The 17,224-nt window shown below is 37.6% G+C and overlaps 1 protein-coding gene across 1 annotated transcript; it reads right to left on the reverse strand.

Moving 5' to 3' along the window:
• Window positions 1-3,881: 3,881 nt before the first annotated feature.
• mchr2b (melanin concentrating hormone receptor 2b) lies at window positions 3,882-7,677 on the reverse strand. The gene is made up of 2 exons (XM_079352645.1): window positions 7,228-7,677; window positions 3,882-5,165 (listed from the first exon to the last, which is right to left on the reverse strand). The coding sequence occupies exons 1-2, from the start codon at window positions 7,629-7,631 to the stop codon at window positions 4,526-4,528; spliced, it is 1,044 nt and encodes a 347-aa protein (XP_079208771.1). The 5' UTR covers window positions 7,632-7,677; the 3' UTR covers window positions 3,882-4,525.
• Between the last annotated feature and the right edge of the window lie 9,547 nt (window positions 7,678-17,224).

The following is a 17,224-nucleotide window of genomic DNA, read 5'->3' on the forward strand; positions in this document are numbered from 1 at the left end:
AGATTTATTTTTATTTTTTTTGTCCCTGATTTCTGCTTTGAAAAAGTCACATTGACTCATAACATGTCCCACAAAATCAGGCTGTAGTTAACGGACTTCCACATCACCATAAAAGACAGACCTTCTCATTTTCCTGCAGTCCCTCTTACTGCTTCACTTGGCATCCGCTTTCAGCCTGATACAGCTGTAAATAACTTACGAAGCGCTTATGAAAAACACTGTAAACAGCTACGTCAAGTGTTTTTGTTCCCTGTGCGAGAGGGAAATGAACAATAAATCTTGAATATCACCACTGCACCAATTGCTGATTAAAAGCTCAGATCTCATCCCCGTATTCTTTATGGTCAGTAAAATAAGAAATAACAGTGCTGATGGATCAAACATAAAAATTCAAAGTAGTCTCTGGACAACAGTTTGTGCTGCACTGCTTTAATCAGTGACTGTCAAAGTACAGACTGCAGGTTTTACCACAACAAAAAGCAACCCACATAACAGTGTGACGTTTTTACAAACAATATTTATATTTAGTTATATAAGTCATAAAAAGGTTAATTAGAAGCCTGGGCATTTATGTTTTAAAACAGACTTCAATATGAGGCTTTCATTGGTGGATTGATACAAATACTATAACACCAACATCAAAAACACCAAACACAGAACATGTAAGAAAAGCAGGAACACAACAACTAGGTGTCAGACAAAACACTTGTATCTGTAGAACTCATCAAAATCAACTTTACACAGTTATACAGCATACGCAACATATGCATAATTAGCACTCCATTAAAAACAACGTTACACTTGGATGGATGTAGCTGTGAAGAAAGGAGCAGCTCACACTTTAATTAAATATTTGGCTTTATGAAAATCAGAAGTCTGACTGTTTGGCAACATTAACACGGTTATAGTCTGTAGTTGAAATGGATCAGTTCATTTTATGCATGCCAAGTATGAAGGCAAATAAAACACTGTTTTTGTGTTCTTAATGTCACCTCTGGCTCTGGTGCCTGATAAGACAAAGCCAAGTGCTAATTCAAGATACAACAGATACCAGAAAACAAATCTCCCCATGTGATTTTTTTGTTGTTGTCAATAATTGAGTCTATATGTGCACTGATTAGTTTTTTTTCAATGTATCCTTGTAAATTAACAGTTTATTTTTCAAGTATCAATCAGGCTTCAGACAAAAGTGAGAGTTGGCAAGAAAAACATGAAGCAAACAACTGAGTGATGCAAGATCTGGAGCACTGTCCCAAGTGAAATAAGTAAATAAATTACATTTTAAGAGAGTCCCTGTGTTCACTTTGTTTCAAACTTCTCAAACAAAAAAAAAACAAAAAAAACAAAACAACAACAAAAAACAGCTTCATTTTGTAAAACTCTCTTCAGTTTTTACATTGACCAAAGAAATAAAGGATGTTGTTGTTAAGTCTCCAGTGAGTCTTTATGAAATGAAACGCTAGAGTGCGGTTATATTAACTGGATTTTTACATGTGACACATTTAGAACACAGGGTCACATGTCGTGTTGAAACATGTGCCCCCTTGATACTGTATGTTAGTGGTCAAACATAAGTGCTTATTATAAAGAGCTACACATACAGCACAGAGAAGAACAATCCAGTGCAGTACATTTCTGCTAGAACAAACAGTGAAGTGATTTATCAACATGGACACACATATCACATTTAGTGCTCCAGTGCCATTGTAAACATACTTAATAACCATGATAACAAAAGGAAATGCACACATCATTTTCCTGTACATTGACTCGCACTTAACACTCATTATGCAAATGTTGAAGCGGGTACATGACTTGATGTGGATGCAGGGACACCAGCTGTCCTTCACGCTCTTCGCTGTCCGAGCCCATTATGAACAAATGTCAAAGTCACAAAATGTTCATGTTTATTCATACTTAGGAACAGCTTTCAAGCAGTTTTATTGATAAAAGAATTGTTTTTGAATTTAAAATAAGAAACAAAAGCCACTACCGTCACACTCTAAAGCACACTTTACATAACAAACAAAAGCAGGGAAACACCAGTTATAGTTATTAAACTGTTAAAAGGTAATGCACGTTTTATAGATCAGTAATGTTGGACAATCAAAAATCCAACTTTTAAGGAGTTTTGCATACAAACAGGACAAAATCTACATCACAAACATTATCTAGACTTGATTATTAGAGAGGGACTATTGAGAATTAACCATCTCCTTTTTTTATTTCTTTTTTTTACATCAGAGCAACAAAAGAAAATCAGCAGTCTATTAGATGTTTAACAAACTCATGTCCCCCAATTTGTTTCAAACAATCATCTCATACTGGATCTAAAATAGTTTTATTTATTGCTCATTATTAAAACCATTGGTAACATTTGAAAGGTTTGCCTCTTAGCTGGATTTTGGACTTAAGAAATCACAACGTGTGAGGCTCAAATTTAAAAAAATCACAAGAAGCTTCATGAAACAGTCTCAACTGTTTTGACAGACCTCACAATGTGCTTTTCAGTGTTGCAACTCACTGGCATGTGGACTCACTGGATGAAAGCTTTTGTTGATAAAGGTTGATAAGTCCAAAAGAAAAGGAGCACCACTGAGTCACTCCACAGCTTCCTTTATCATCGGTGTGTTTTTAAAAGTCCACACTGATACTCCCTGCAGTCCTGGCTCAAAGACTCCGGCCAGCTCACCTTCATCAAGGTGGTAAATTGGTTTCTTTTTCCTTATATTGGCTTTGAAAAACATTGCTTTTTCTTTTTTGATTGTTTGTTTCACCTTATGCATAAAGACAGTAGAACCCTGTCGGTGCTAGAGAAAAACAATAAATTAAAAAATGTGTGTGAATAAACATTTCGGCCCAGCCAGTTTTGGTTGTTTATAAAGGGCAGAAATGTCTGTGAATAAGTGTTTTTTATAATTGAAAGAGAAGTGATAAAGACGGATGACAGAAAGGAGTCGTAGCACATAAACAAAAATATATTAAAGCTAAATAGTTCCAAACTAATGTTATTGGCACCTCTAGGCTCTGACAATTGTAATTTAGGTGTAATAAAGCCAACCTGTGGTCAGATGGTTTAGGTCTGCAAGTCATCTTATCTGGACCATCTGCTCAGGCCTGCATCTATTACACTTTTGGGGTTTTTTGTTTCACTTGTTTTTATTAAATGGGTAGTTTTAGCTGCTTTTAACTTTACCCTTTATATGTAGAAAGTTTGGAAAGTTTTACTTGTGTTTGTTAGAACAAGAGACAGTACACATTAATTAACAAAAGTGTGTACATTTGCCAGATTATAGTCATTAAATAGTTACCATGTGTAGTCCTGACAGCTTGATGCAAATAGACTAGTTTCACTCCACATTAGGAGTTTTTAGATTTCAATAAATGCACATAGAGAAGATTTCAATGATTTTGTGAATACTTGTTATCGATCCCTTTTGTATTCTGGACACTGAGGCTCTTTATTCAAAGTGTCTTGGTCATCGTTGATATATTCAGCTTGTGACACTTATGATTTTACCTCTGATTATTATGGTCACCCTCCCTCATCCTCACTTCTATTTTTGTATTCTCTTTGTGTTTGAATATCTCCTGAATATTTACATTTTGATTTCTGCTGTTTTGATTACACCAATGATGGCTCCTCGCTGACACACACCTTCCTTGTTAGCCCGTAACAAAAAAAAACGGTTATTTACATGTGATTGCTGGGTGTCAGTTTGTTTTGATCCTCACCGTCATTGTGCTCCAGATTTACTCTGGGTTTAAGAATTGAAACTGTGTGCACTGTTGTTTGTTTCTGTTTTTTTGTTTTTTTGTTGTTTTTTTTTGGGGGGGGGGGGCAGGGTAAACAGCAGGAAAAAAAACTGCTGACAAAAAATAAATGACAAATGAAAATGATGCAGTGAATGAAAGAAAAACTAGTGGTTGATCGAAGGACACCTAAGGTGTAATCATGTGAATGACTTTTAATGAATGATTTGGCGCCCAGAAGTTCTTGGTTGAGGGGAAAATTTAAATTGATAACAAAGAATAAGTAAAAACTACAATCATTTTCTTTCATGGTGGCTGGTAATAATAGCACTAAAAACAATATACTTGGATTAGCAATAATAAAAGGAAAGCTTTTGGTAAACAAACATGTACAATAATGATTATAATGACAACAATAGGTCCATGATTGACATGGAATAATAAGTCATCAACTTTATCATAATAAGTGTTTACTTGCATGCAAATGCAGGTCTCCTCCCAGGGTGGATGTGTGAAATTCAGGACGTTGTGGTGTTAGCTTTCACCTGCAACGATTGGTGATTGGTATTTCGGAATCCTGTGACATTTCCTGTAATTGTTTTCAGTCTCATTTGACTGCTCAAGCTTCATACCCAGTCTTTAAAGTTGTTTGTTTTTTTTTTAGAAAAACAACTCTCTCAGAAAACACATTTTTCACATTCTTCCTTTGTTTCATAAAGGGAACAAAAAAGTACATGTGTATATTACTAAAAAAGAGCCACATCTCTGCTGATCAGATGACAGTGCAGCGGTTGTTGGGGTCATTGGTTGTACTGGAGGCGTCCGCTTTGACCACGGTGACCTTAGACGACTGCTGCGAGCTGTGCAGCATGTTTCTGTGACAGAGACGCTCGCGGTAATTCTGCGCAAAGATGAGTAGCATAAGCGGGTTGATGCAACTGTGAGAGTAGCTGAGGCAGATGCTGATGTTGTAGGCGTAGACAAAGGCGATGGTGGGGGTGTTGTTGGTCAGGTTGATCACCTGGATGACGTGGTAGGGCGACCAACAGATCAGGAACAAGGCGATGACCATGAGGACCATCTTTGTGGCCCTTTTGGCCCAAACAGACTGCTTACGTTTGACACGGCGGATAGAACTAAAGACATGGTACAGAGTGAGCGTGTAGAAGGTGCTGATGATGATAAGAGGGATGATGAAACCCAAGATGGATTGGTAGAGAGTGTACCAGTACATGTCCTCTGGCCCGTCCAGGAGCATCATGCATACCTCCAGATGCTGTCGTCGCACAACCTTGGCGTACATCATGACGGGGACAGTGAGGAGGAAGCTGCCCAGCCATACCAGCAGGTTGATGATGACAGTCCACTGGATGGTCCTTCGCTCTGAGGTGGGGTGGACAATAGCGATATACCTGGCAGGAAGAAGTTATGTTAAACACAAATGAGGATTGCATCTTGTATAGTACATGAATACTGGTTTAAATGATTATTTCCATCTGTAAGTCAAGATCTGAGAATTTTTTTTTTTGGAGCAGCTCAGTTTAGCATAAAAAAAAGACCTATGTTTTGTCACAAGTTCCAGAAGATAAATAACCATCTTGACATTACTTCCACAAACTGTCCTGTAAGTGGAGTCAACTAAGCATTTCCAGCTGATGTCCACATGGTTATCGTTGTGCTAGCCCTGTCTGGTGACATTTGACAAGAATTTAAACTATTCAGTGGCCAACAGTCTGGAGTGTTTTTAAGGACAGCCTGCAAATTTGCAGTTACCTTAGACTTTAGTTCAATAGTTCATGCATGTTTGACTAGCAGAAGAGGCTGTTTTATACTGTTGGGGTTAAATACATGTACCTTTTGTGTGACTGGAAACAATGCATGACCAGTCGCATACTGTTTTTTTCTTAGATGAGCCAAGTAAGATATTACTGTTAATGCTATCCTAAATTGTTTTTGCCGTTTTGTTGTACATATGGCCTCATCCTTGTATAGAGAGGATGGAAGGTTACATACATTGTACCAGTCTGTGTAGATTGTGAATCTGGCTGCTGAGAAAAAAGTGGGTTAGCAAGGTGAATTATTTATTTTACTGAATCTTTTTTAATGGCACTCTTTCACATGTGATCCCTATCCTAACCCTTTAGAGAGCTTAGATTATTAAGTATAACATTGATTGCCAACCGACCTATGTTTACCTTTGGGGGAGAAAACAGGGTCTGTTTAACATCCCCAACACGGCCATGAAATGGGATAACACAGTTCTCTTGTGTAAAGTGGGACAAGTAGAAATAACTTCTGAAACAACCCAGTCTTTATTGGTTCCACATGTCATGTACACAAACTATATAAAAGGAGTTTAGGATCTATCTACTAATAAAGTAGAAAATGAAGCATTGGAGACGTGCTTTCATCAGATAGAACTTGGTCATATTGATTTTGGAAGTTTACTTTTTCCCTCTTAGGCTGTGCTACCCAGATAACAACAAAAAAGGTTGCGTGACTTAGGCAGCTGAGCTCATTGGAGCCGTCTAATTGGAAAGTTATCACAACTTTTCATTAAATTAGGATGACTAGTAGGACGTTTAATCAGGCATTTGAATGTATTAAAACCTACAATAGCATGAATCCTAGCTTTGTTGTGTGTGTTTGTTTGCTGCAGCTTATCAGGAGTTTGGTCTCCGTTTAGATTCCCAGCCTGAAATGACTTGTTTTGAAGCTGTTGGCTTTGATAATTTATCAGTGTTTACTGCAACAAACGTTTAACTTTAAATCTAACTTGAAAGGAGAGTTGAATGAGATAGTCGAAGCAAAATTATTGAACAGATTAAAATGACCAAAGAAAAAAAAAAACGAGCTCTTGATGAGCTTGTAAAGGATGTTTTTTTTTTTTCTGCACATGTTCTAGCTCAGTAGAAAATAATTCTAATGTCCTCACTGAATACAGTATATTGAAGTATATTATTCTGAGCATATGTCACATAGTGTAACTCAGATAACCCTCTCTGTGCAACAGCCAATTAAGACAAAATGTTCCCATCATATATCATGTTTGCAGTCATGTTTATGATGTGAACACGGGAAAGATATTTAAACAGGTCTTTAAATCAAGAGTCAGGCCAATGAACATAACCATGTGAAGGTAAAATGACACTTGTAGAGACTGCATTTGTCCTCAGGGAAATTATGAATATATCATTTACATATAAAGAGCTTATTTGCAAAACCAGTTGACTCCGCTTTAAAAAAATGTCATATGTCAATGTAATATGACTCAGTTTGACTGAAGTTTTGTGGCTTCAACCAGTTTCCCTTATGTATTTGATTTTGCACTAAAACAGATCTATATAAAGTGCTAACCAAAACTGTCAGGGCATTGTTTTTGCATTAAATAGAAAATAAGGCACACTTTAAGAGAATTAAATCAATAGTCAGAATTAGCATCAAACCTGAGATAGTTATAGATCTAACACTTACCGGTCAATGCAAAGCACAGTTACAATTCCCACTGTGGTGAACTGGTTGCTGACATCCACCACCACCACTGCTTTGCACATAAAGTTTCCAAACACCCACTGTCTGTCTCTGACCAGCTGGTGGATGTTGAAGGGCATCACCAGCAGGAACAGCATGTCTGCTATGGCCAAGTTCAATACGTAGATGTCCGAAACCATTTTCTTCTTGCATGCTTTCACCGCGTAGATGACCAGCGCGTTGGCTATAACGCCAACAGAACACAGGATGCCATAAATTGTGGGGAAAATGTGCATGAAAGTGGTGATGTCTATGTGGCTGTAAGGAGAAGGACTCGAGCTCAGACATGACGGGTCAGTGGAGTTGTCTGTTTGGTTGTTTTTGCAGAAGATTACCGTGCCATTCATTTTCGGATCCTCCGAGTAATCTCTTCGGTGTGGTTATAATCAAAGCGCGCACAGGACGCTGTCCAGTCGCTACAGGTCTCCAAACTTCAAGCTCTAAGCTCTCCAAGAGCGCGTATACTCTCCTCTTTCCAGGCGTGTATTGATTGAATATTTGATTTAAAAACAGGAAAACGTAGAATCGAATCAAGTCTGAATCTTTGATCAGTCTGCTCTCTGAAACATGTTTATCTCTGGAAGCAAACCATGATCTGGCCATTTATTGTGCGCAACAGCTGCGCGCTTTACCAAACGCAGAGAACGCCTCAGGGGACACGATAGTTCCCTCCTTCAAAGATTATTCGCTGTGACATGCAGGAAGATAAATGTAAAGAAGACATTTCAAACTGAAACTCGTTTCCAGGCATTTGGAATGCTTTGCTTCTTCACAAAATAGGCAATAAAAATGTGCATAAATCAATGTTAACTACACGTTTATCCTAAAATAATAATAATAAAAAAAGATATGTCATCCTAAAATAAATGACAAAAGCTTTTTTTGGTAAAATGTTAAAATCTCAGTATTTCTGAAGCCGAACATTTATCTGGAATTGTTAGAGCTCTGGGATTAAGAAGAAATCTCAGGGACTTTTACAACAGAACATTCTTGTATAAAGAATCCACATGGTTCATAGGGATTTTAGTTCCTGATTGCGTTAAAATAAAAAAATAAAAAGTAATCCAGCAATCTTTAAACACCCCTCTTTATATGCTCTAATTAGTTTCAGCTGTCAGAATTTGAATTGAATCTGGTTATCTCAGGCAATTAAGGATTTTAATTGATATTTTGCCCTCAAGGCTGCTTTGGAAAAATCACATCAAAGTTGTGATTTTCTTCAGAGCTTTGATCTGATGTCATGGGAATCATCTTTTAAGGGACAGCAGGTGATCAACGGTTTGATGTTCCTCAGCAGACAACTCTCCGCAGGATCTGACCATCAGTCAGCAGGAATACATGTGAGCACTCCTTCTGCTAACTTCAACTTTTGTTCATTCCCTGATGCTTCCTTTTCATTCCAACTCTCAAAGACTATTTTTGTAATTATTTTCAGACAATCCTTCATATAAATCACACTGTGGGACTTTCATACTAAAGCTCAGCTTTCATTGTAAACCTGAGTCATTAAACGTCCAAGGCCGAAGCTTTGGTTTCGAATCTTTTTTTTTTTTTTTTTTTTTTCACTAAATGGACTCAGGGAAAAGAGAGAAACAAAGGGCTTTGACCTGCTAGAAATTCGCTTTGAGTGCTCAGCATAAAACCTTGAAGCCCATCTCATTAATTTTTCTATGCATCGTCAATTATCACAACACTTGGATCGCCCCCTGACTTTTGAACGCAAATAAAGAAAACATTCAAACCATTTTTATAACACCACCAGCATGTCAGGGTTTCAGATACTTTCCACAGTATGTGTGACCTCAATTCAATTCATGGTTTGTGTCATGACTCCCGTAATCTTTGCCTTTGATCAATCATTGTGATAATAAATAGAAACATTTTGATAACTCATGTTGAGTCCAGGCCTGCAGACATCTGCGTTTGCATGGCTAAAAAAAGTAAAAATCTTAATCTTATCCTACTTCTTTTCAAACAGGTTGTTTTCTTTGTGTTGAATATGGCAACAGATGCTTTTCTTGTTCAGTTATTTAACTCTTTTGTTTCTAAATGTTAAATAAATAGCAGGTAATCAATAGTCAATGTACCAACTATTTAGACTGTGCCACAAACCCCTGTTGGTTCGTTGGTAAGATCCACCTCTAGTGCCTGTGATACATCCCCATGTGCATAATGCATTGATTTGTTTTTGCAGTAGCTCATGTAAGTAAGTCAGTAACTCTGTAGGGCATGTTGGGAACCAGAGGCTCACTGGTTGTCCCAGGATGGACTACATATTACTTTTATTTGGAGAGGTGCTAATCTTACTCATTGAGTGGTGCCTTCAAATACCGGCACTGAACTCTCAACTGTTTGTGAAGCTACTCACTCTGACTCTCCTCTCAAAAATTGCATGTCTATAGGTCCCGTTTGTGCTTTGGCTCAATGTGTGCACATTTTAATTTCCTTAAGGATTAACAAAGTGTTTTGATATAAAAATGGATTGCTGGTAGCTTTAATTTCTGTAAATGTTCACTAACCCTGCAAAACAGTCAACTGTTCAAAGCTGGAATCATCATTAAGTATTGCAAGCATGGTTTTGATGATGAAAACGACAAGTGACAGTGGAATAGATGAAGGCAGCAGCAGAATACTTCTTCACAGCAGCCATGTTTTGGCAGTGTTTAAGTCGGGACAAATGACAGCCCACCATGTGGTGTGTTCATGAAGCCGTTTACTGGAAGGGTTCATGCAGATTTTCTCAGTGAAGTGCAGAGAATTACGTGATGGAATAATGATGCAAAAACCCTAAAGGGACCCAGACTGTTGCCAAAATAGTCAAATGTTAAACTCTATTGACAGACGATTAAACTGTCTCTGGTGCACAGTACTCTGACTGTCACACTCAGACTCATTATAAGCTTGCAGCAACAGTCAGTTTGCTTGAAAATGTGGCATAATTCCAGTCAGAAAGTCAAGACGCAACTCAAACTCAAAGAGAATATTTTCCTCACAATCTTGGACTAATTTCTATCTGAGGTTAAACAATTTCCTTTTGTCCCCAAACTTCCTGCTCATGTGATAATTCTAAAATCATAGGTCTCCTGTTTTTGTGTAAATAAATTCTTATTGAGAGAACAGTGCTTCAGATCTGTCAATACTTTGATTATCCTTCTATTGTCGTGGTTTGGTTTTGTTCATGTTGTATTTCTGTCACATATTCAGGTTGAACACAGGGAGGAGGACTCAATTGCAGATAAACAAAAATATTTATTTTAACAAAAAGGCAAAAAAGAAAACGTACTCCATACTTAATCCAACAGAAGAGAAAACAGAACGCCATCAAGAATCACAAAGAACATACAACGGCAAAATCCAACAACGGACAAACACAAACTACGATGAACTGACAACAGGAGGGAAGGAACACAGAGACTAAATAGACATGGGGTAATCAGACACAGGTGAGACTAATGAGACAGGTGAGGACAATCAGGGTCATCAAGACAGGAGGGAAACAGAGAACAAAGGACACAAGACAAAAGCTGACGCCAAACAGACAACCTAAACCAGATATTACAAAATAAAACAGGAAATACTGAACCAGGAACCTAAAACACAAGTAACACAGGAAATGTACTTACAGGCAAGATAGGAGGACACAGGGAAACACACTAAAGACTAAAGTAAACCACACTAGGAATCATTCATACACAGAAACACTAGAGAAAAAATGACAACTAAAACAAGATGAAAAACAGACAAAAACCATGACAATTTCAGTGTTTTGAGTTCTGTTTTATTAATTCGCTAGTGTTGCCTCTTGTGTTTGTTTGTTCAGTCTTCAGTGTTTCGTGTTTTAAGGTGTAGTTCTAGTCTTCAGTGTTCTTGTTTCCTGCCTCTGTGTTTCCCCCCTGTCGGATTATTTGGATGTTCCCTATTCCTCGTTTTTGGATTTAGTTTTAGAGTAACCTTTGGGGGGTTTTTTGCCTTTTGTTTAAATAAATCTTTTGTTTATTGCACATTGGTCAATCTCCCTGTTTTCTGCCTGTAACCGTAACATCTATGAAGGTGCTTGTACATCAGCATGCTAATGTCTAAATCTGAGCCACCGCCACTGTGAGTTGTTGTTGAAGAAAGGGTGAGCAGGGTTCATACCTCCCATCTGCTCAGCAGCCGACAGTGGAGGACAACGCCCGCCCCGGTAAGCTCCTGAGTGTGAAGGTGTCCAACTGTGCCAATGTGAGTTTAGCGCTCAATAACACTCCCAAGCTTAATCAAGTAACGATAAAACATGACGCAAATAATGACAGCATTCAAGGATTAGTTACTTCTTGACAAAAGAGTCCTTAGCCGCTAATTAAAAACACCTACAATATGTCAGTATTCATTAATGAGATAAAAGGCACATAGCTCTGGCCCGAGGCGGCTGTAAGAGGTGGAACAAGTCCACAATACTATGGCATCAAAGGAGAAAAAACAGACAACAGGGGCAGACAAAAGCATCAAAACACAAAACCTTACAAATGAACAGCATGTGGGGAGGAAATATCGGTGTGTCATTTTTTGTGACAATCGATGTCCATAGCGTTTTCTATCTGACTGTGATAATAGAGCCTGAAGATTATTTCAACCAAACAATTATGTGGGAGTTTGTAACTGTCAAAAATCAAATATGTGGCTTTGCAATCCATATGACAAACACTGATTATTCCAAAGATAAACCTGCTTCTTTACGACATGATGACTTTAGTACAAATATAACAAAACGTGTACAGTTAATTAAAGTCTGATGTAAATCTGATCAGTTTATCTGACCTATAGATGTCTTACTGTATTAGCACCTTTCAGAGTCACTGTTGCTATAATGCACTTCAGAGTTTTAAAGACATCATATATCAGATGGCACTTAGTTTTGGAAGAGCTGATCTCTCTATTCAATTAATTATGAGACTCATCCTTTTCTAAAGCTGGAGGAGTTTTTAAACTGCATTAGATGGTGAAGCTCTGTGGAGAGATGACCAGATTTATGACTTAGGGGCTTATTTTGGTTGGAAGGATTGCACTCTTGCTTTAAGAGTTTTTTTTTGTTTGTTTGGGGGGTTTTTTTCAGTTTCAGTGCAAAAAAAGTTCCCTGATAATTGAGTTTGGTTGTTAGTTTAGGACAGCATCAAGACTGGAGAACATGCTCTTGCTCCTGTCTGGCATTTGTTTTGTGTTGCTGCTGCGATAGTTGGCCCAGAGTTTCCGGTGGTGGTGACTTAAACTGCTGCTCAGAAACATGAGCACTGGACTACAATGTAGGATGATAATAACTAATGATCACAGCAAAGTTTAGGTTCATCCAATCACCATTGAGGAGGCGGGGTTTATGACCTATACTACAGCCAGTCAGCAGGGGGAGCTCTAAAATAAAAGCTTCACTCCACCAGGGACCTTGTCCCGTCCATTCTTTCTACAGTCTATGGTATCTACTCTGAAGCAGAAGCAAAAAAAAGTTGACGTCAGAAGGACTTCCAGGAACTTAAACAGTTCATAGTTCCTGTGGTGCAGAATCAATAAAAAGGGAGGTGGTTCCAACAGTTCTCAGAAGAACTATGACATTATGAGCCTACATATGTACATACAGTATGTTCACAAGGCACAAAAAATGAATCTGTAAGCATGCTTTTCCATTTGTATTGGAAGCGTACTGGTTTCCATTGGTTGTCCCAGTTTTATTGCTTCTTGGTGTATTGGTGAGCATTTACTGTTATGAGGGTAACAGTCCAATGTGCAGGTGAAAAAAAGGTGGAACACAATCCCTCCCCAATCCCAGACCCCATAGCCATCATCAGATAAAGATGTTTCTTTTTATCAAACACTATTTTTATCTGCATGCTAGCAATCCACTCTTGTCTGTCCTCTCTCAACTTTTATTCTGTGCTTGCTTCAAAAGTTACTTATCGGACTGTAACAACAGAAGGACAAGGGAGTTTTTGCAGGAAGTACTTCATTCAGTAGCTAACTGCTGGCTAAATCAATAGCCCCAAAAAGTTGACCTTCTTTCCCAAAGGCCAGCTTGTTTGTCACCATAATAGAGGATAGTTACAACAATACTCATTTAATCACAATTCTGGGTTCAGTACACAGAAGGTCTATCTGAACAAGAGGGACTGCTCGAGCAAAGATGACAACCTGGGACAGAAGGAGATTTTGCTCAGAAAGTAGAAAATCTAAGCTCAAGACAGAGGGTGAAATTAATAAAGGAAAGACCTTTAATTTCAGACACTTTAAGGGTTGAGTATTGCTGCATTTATTGTCACACCAAGGAGCACAGATCTAGGCTCATCCTGAGCTTCACGTCCATAAAATAAATCACCCTCCACTCAACCTCTGCTGGACTGCTAGACATCCCCACACCACGCCTCAGTACCATGGGTGCCCGAGCCTTCAGCTGCTCGGCACCCAGACTTTGGAACTCCCCCCCCCTCCACATAAGACAGTCAGAGTCCATCTCCACCTTTCAATCCCAACTCAAAACCCACCTGTTTAAACTAGCATACTGTAACTGGTCACTTCACACTACACCTGTCTTTTGTTTGTTTTATGTTTGGTTTTAATCTTTTGTATTGCTTTTATCCTCTGTAAGGCGACCTTGGGTGGCTTGAAAGGCGCCATTAAATAAAATGTATTATTATTATTATTATAAATACATTCTTTAATCATGGGTCTAAAAAAACAGTGAGCGAGAAGTGCTTCCTGAAAATTTGCCATAAAACAATTAACCTTATAACGAAGCACTTAAGTAACTTTCTTAAGACCATCTTTTATTGATTAGTTGCTGGTATGCCTGAGAGCTAGAATTGAATAATAAAAACGTGAACAGAAATGCCATGTGTCATATGGGGGACCCTTCATGAAATTAGTATATATTAATTGCTTACCAGATTTCCACAGATGTCTGTCTCGACTGGTTGTAAATTATTGTGCAGTAATGGTCATTTTAAAGTGGTATTTCTCTCTGCTGCGTGATTCAGACAGAAAGTATCTCTTGTTAAAGTTGAACAGTAATCCTCAGAGAAAATATGAAGCAGCAAAAACAGTAGCCTGCCCTGTATGGTTCACAGTTAATAGCATCACATGCCTTAAATGTCATATGATTTTTTGTTAAGATAAGATAAACATCTCAAAAAAATGTTCTTGGCCTTTAGAAATATTAATTGCATACTTTAGTTAGTGTTAAGTTTATCCCTAGAAACAACAATGTGAACTAGTGTTCAGGGTGTTAAGACATAGAAAACCAATCAAAGGCTGAGATAAAGTCAGGGATGTCCAAGGTGATGATATATCCCCTTAGTTGTTTAGAATTCCTGCTTATAACATCATATGCATATCTCCTCTGACTGTGTGTTCCAGTGTGGAGTTTCTTTCATTATTCCTCTTTTATCTGGTCATAACATACCTGTTTAGCCCTTCAAATGTACAGTACTTTATTTGTCCTCTCTGGTCAAACTGAGAATGACCAGATGATGACCAGAAATGATTTTAATGAGAACAACATAGACATCTGCAACTTTATCTTAACCTTCTAAACAAATAATAGCATTACGGTTGTTTTCTTCAGTCATAAAATACAAGAAATACAATTTTCTTTTATATTTGCTTCCATGCAAGTTGTCTTAACATAAACGGTTATCTGATTAAGTGGATGATCAGAGGATATTGTAACTCACTCCCAGCAGCACAGTTCTCCCACTACAATATGAACTGGCAACAGGTCAGAAAAACTCTTAATCCAATCATATTTATTATCAGATTGGATAGTTATGCAGCTCAGACTCAGTTCAAGTCAGATTGATGTTTTATTTCAATCAGAAACAACATGAGCTTTGACAGGCACTCCCCTGAATTGAGCCCGGCTGCAGTGTTTGTCCTGACATGCTTGTTCTGTCCTCTGCTGGCTGAGACAGATCTTGTGGAGGATCTTAGGACAATCATATGATCTCCTTCTGCTGCTCCTCCAGGGTATCTAGCACAACTAACTCAAATAAAGGGATGAAACCATTGCTTTATAGAGTAGCCACACATCTCCAATGTTGCATTTACCTCACCAGACTCACTTTCTGAGAATAAACAATCATAACATTATTACCTCCTACAGGCTACAGACAGAGTCTGAGTTTGTCGACAATTTATGATGTATTCATTTCAGTTCAAAACAAAACGGCTTCACAGACAGCTTTTTACAATAACATCACTCACAGTTTAAAAAATAAGTTATCGGCCAGTAAACGCGAGCCATAATTTGAGTCTTAACACAAAATTTTGATATATTTGAATTTTACACTCACAGTATATAGTATGCATTTATTCACATGAATTTATGCATGTGCTGTGTGTGCCTTGCAATCTCCCTCAGGTTGTGACATCTAGACTCACATAAGACTTCAAGATATGCCAAGTTTCCTCTTCTGAAGAGTATTTTTAGATCTCAAAGTATAGTTCTAAGAATTTTCTTTATGCAAGGAGCCTGTTGATTCAGAAAGTGCACCATGTTGTTAGCTCTGCTTACACTGCACAGATATGACAGCCGACTGATGTTTATTAAGTTTGATGTGGATTATTTTGGTTTAGGAAGATGAAAGCAAAGTTTTGTCCACAACGCTAAGCTAATTATAGATTTGATATTTAACTGGAAGGGACTATGTTTGCCTCAGCAGCTATCCAAATGCCCAAATCTTTACTTCATACTCAATAAAGACATCACCATGTTTCCATTACACAAGGCAAGCTCTCATTTGAAGGATATGCCATTCAACCTCACGTTAGCTGGGGAAAAAAACATTTGATGCACATTGTGCATGCCTTAAAACCTGCTTTCATTTTGATTGATTAAGTGATTGATTGATTGATTAATTGATTGAACTATTGTCAGACAAAGTCCAAAATGGGTCACCTTTATGTACTATGGCGCCATTTGCATCATGAAAATTAAAGACCAGATAACACAAGGACACTTTGAATTAGGCTCAAGGTAAAGCTATACAGAATTTTAGAAAAACTATGGAAAACATTTCCATTAGTACTCTGCTTTTTTATGTAAGCATTCACTTTGTTGGCATTTACTTTATTTTAAGATGTCTTTGTGACAAAAACTGCATGAGCTTCAAGATCAAACTCTCAGTATCAAACATATCAGGTTCAATGAACTTTATCACATCAACATTGACTTTGTTGCATTAGATAACTAGAACATTATGCTGAAACTGATGACTTTATAATGAATTCAACAGAAAATCACTCATGATGTTTTTAAATCTTATCAGATGAGTTATATGTTGTTCAGCCTGTTTAGAGAATCTTATCAGATGGGCTTGTGTTTTCCTTTCACAGTGTTTTTTTTTTTTTTTATGTACAGGAAAATGCATGTTCTTCAACTTTGGAAAGTGCCTCATTTTCCTGTCAGAGCTGGCAGTCTCACTGATACTGCACAAAAAAGGGAATCTTTAAAACTGAACTTGTTGGCATACTTTAAAAAGAATACTGTAGGAAAAAAAGGGATTTGCTAAAGTGGGAAAAGCACCCATGTTATTTATCTATTAACATTGTTACTCCTCTATAAGTGAACATTATGACACAGTTTGACATGAGTGTGTTTAACTATCAGGAAAACTGAAGCAGCTTAAAGGAATTTTTACATACCTTAATTTCATATTTTCCACATTTAATTTTTCCTTCTGTGACAAAGAATACCATTACATGCTCCAAAACTGGCTTTTTGAAATGGACAATGTAATTCTCTCCATTTACCAAAGCTTGACTAACCAGAAATGCTTATTTTCCTCAACTATTATGCAAGAAAACTACAATCTACAATCCCACGTACCAAAAATGTTAAACTAGTATACTATATAGATTCAACAATATCTATATTTTGGCTCCATGCCAAATAACTACTTGGTTTTTAATGTAAGAAAGA

The sequence above is a fragment of the Symphodus melops genome (assembly GCF_947650265.1).
Source record: "Symphodus melops genome assembly, chromosome: 9".
Taxonomy (NCBI): domain Eukaryota; kingdom Metazoa; phylum Chordata; class Actinopteri; order Labriformes; family Labridae; genus Symphodus; species Symphodus melops.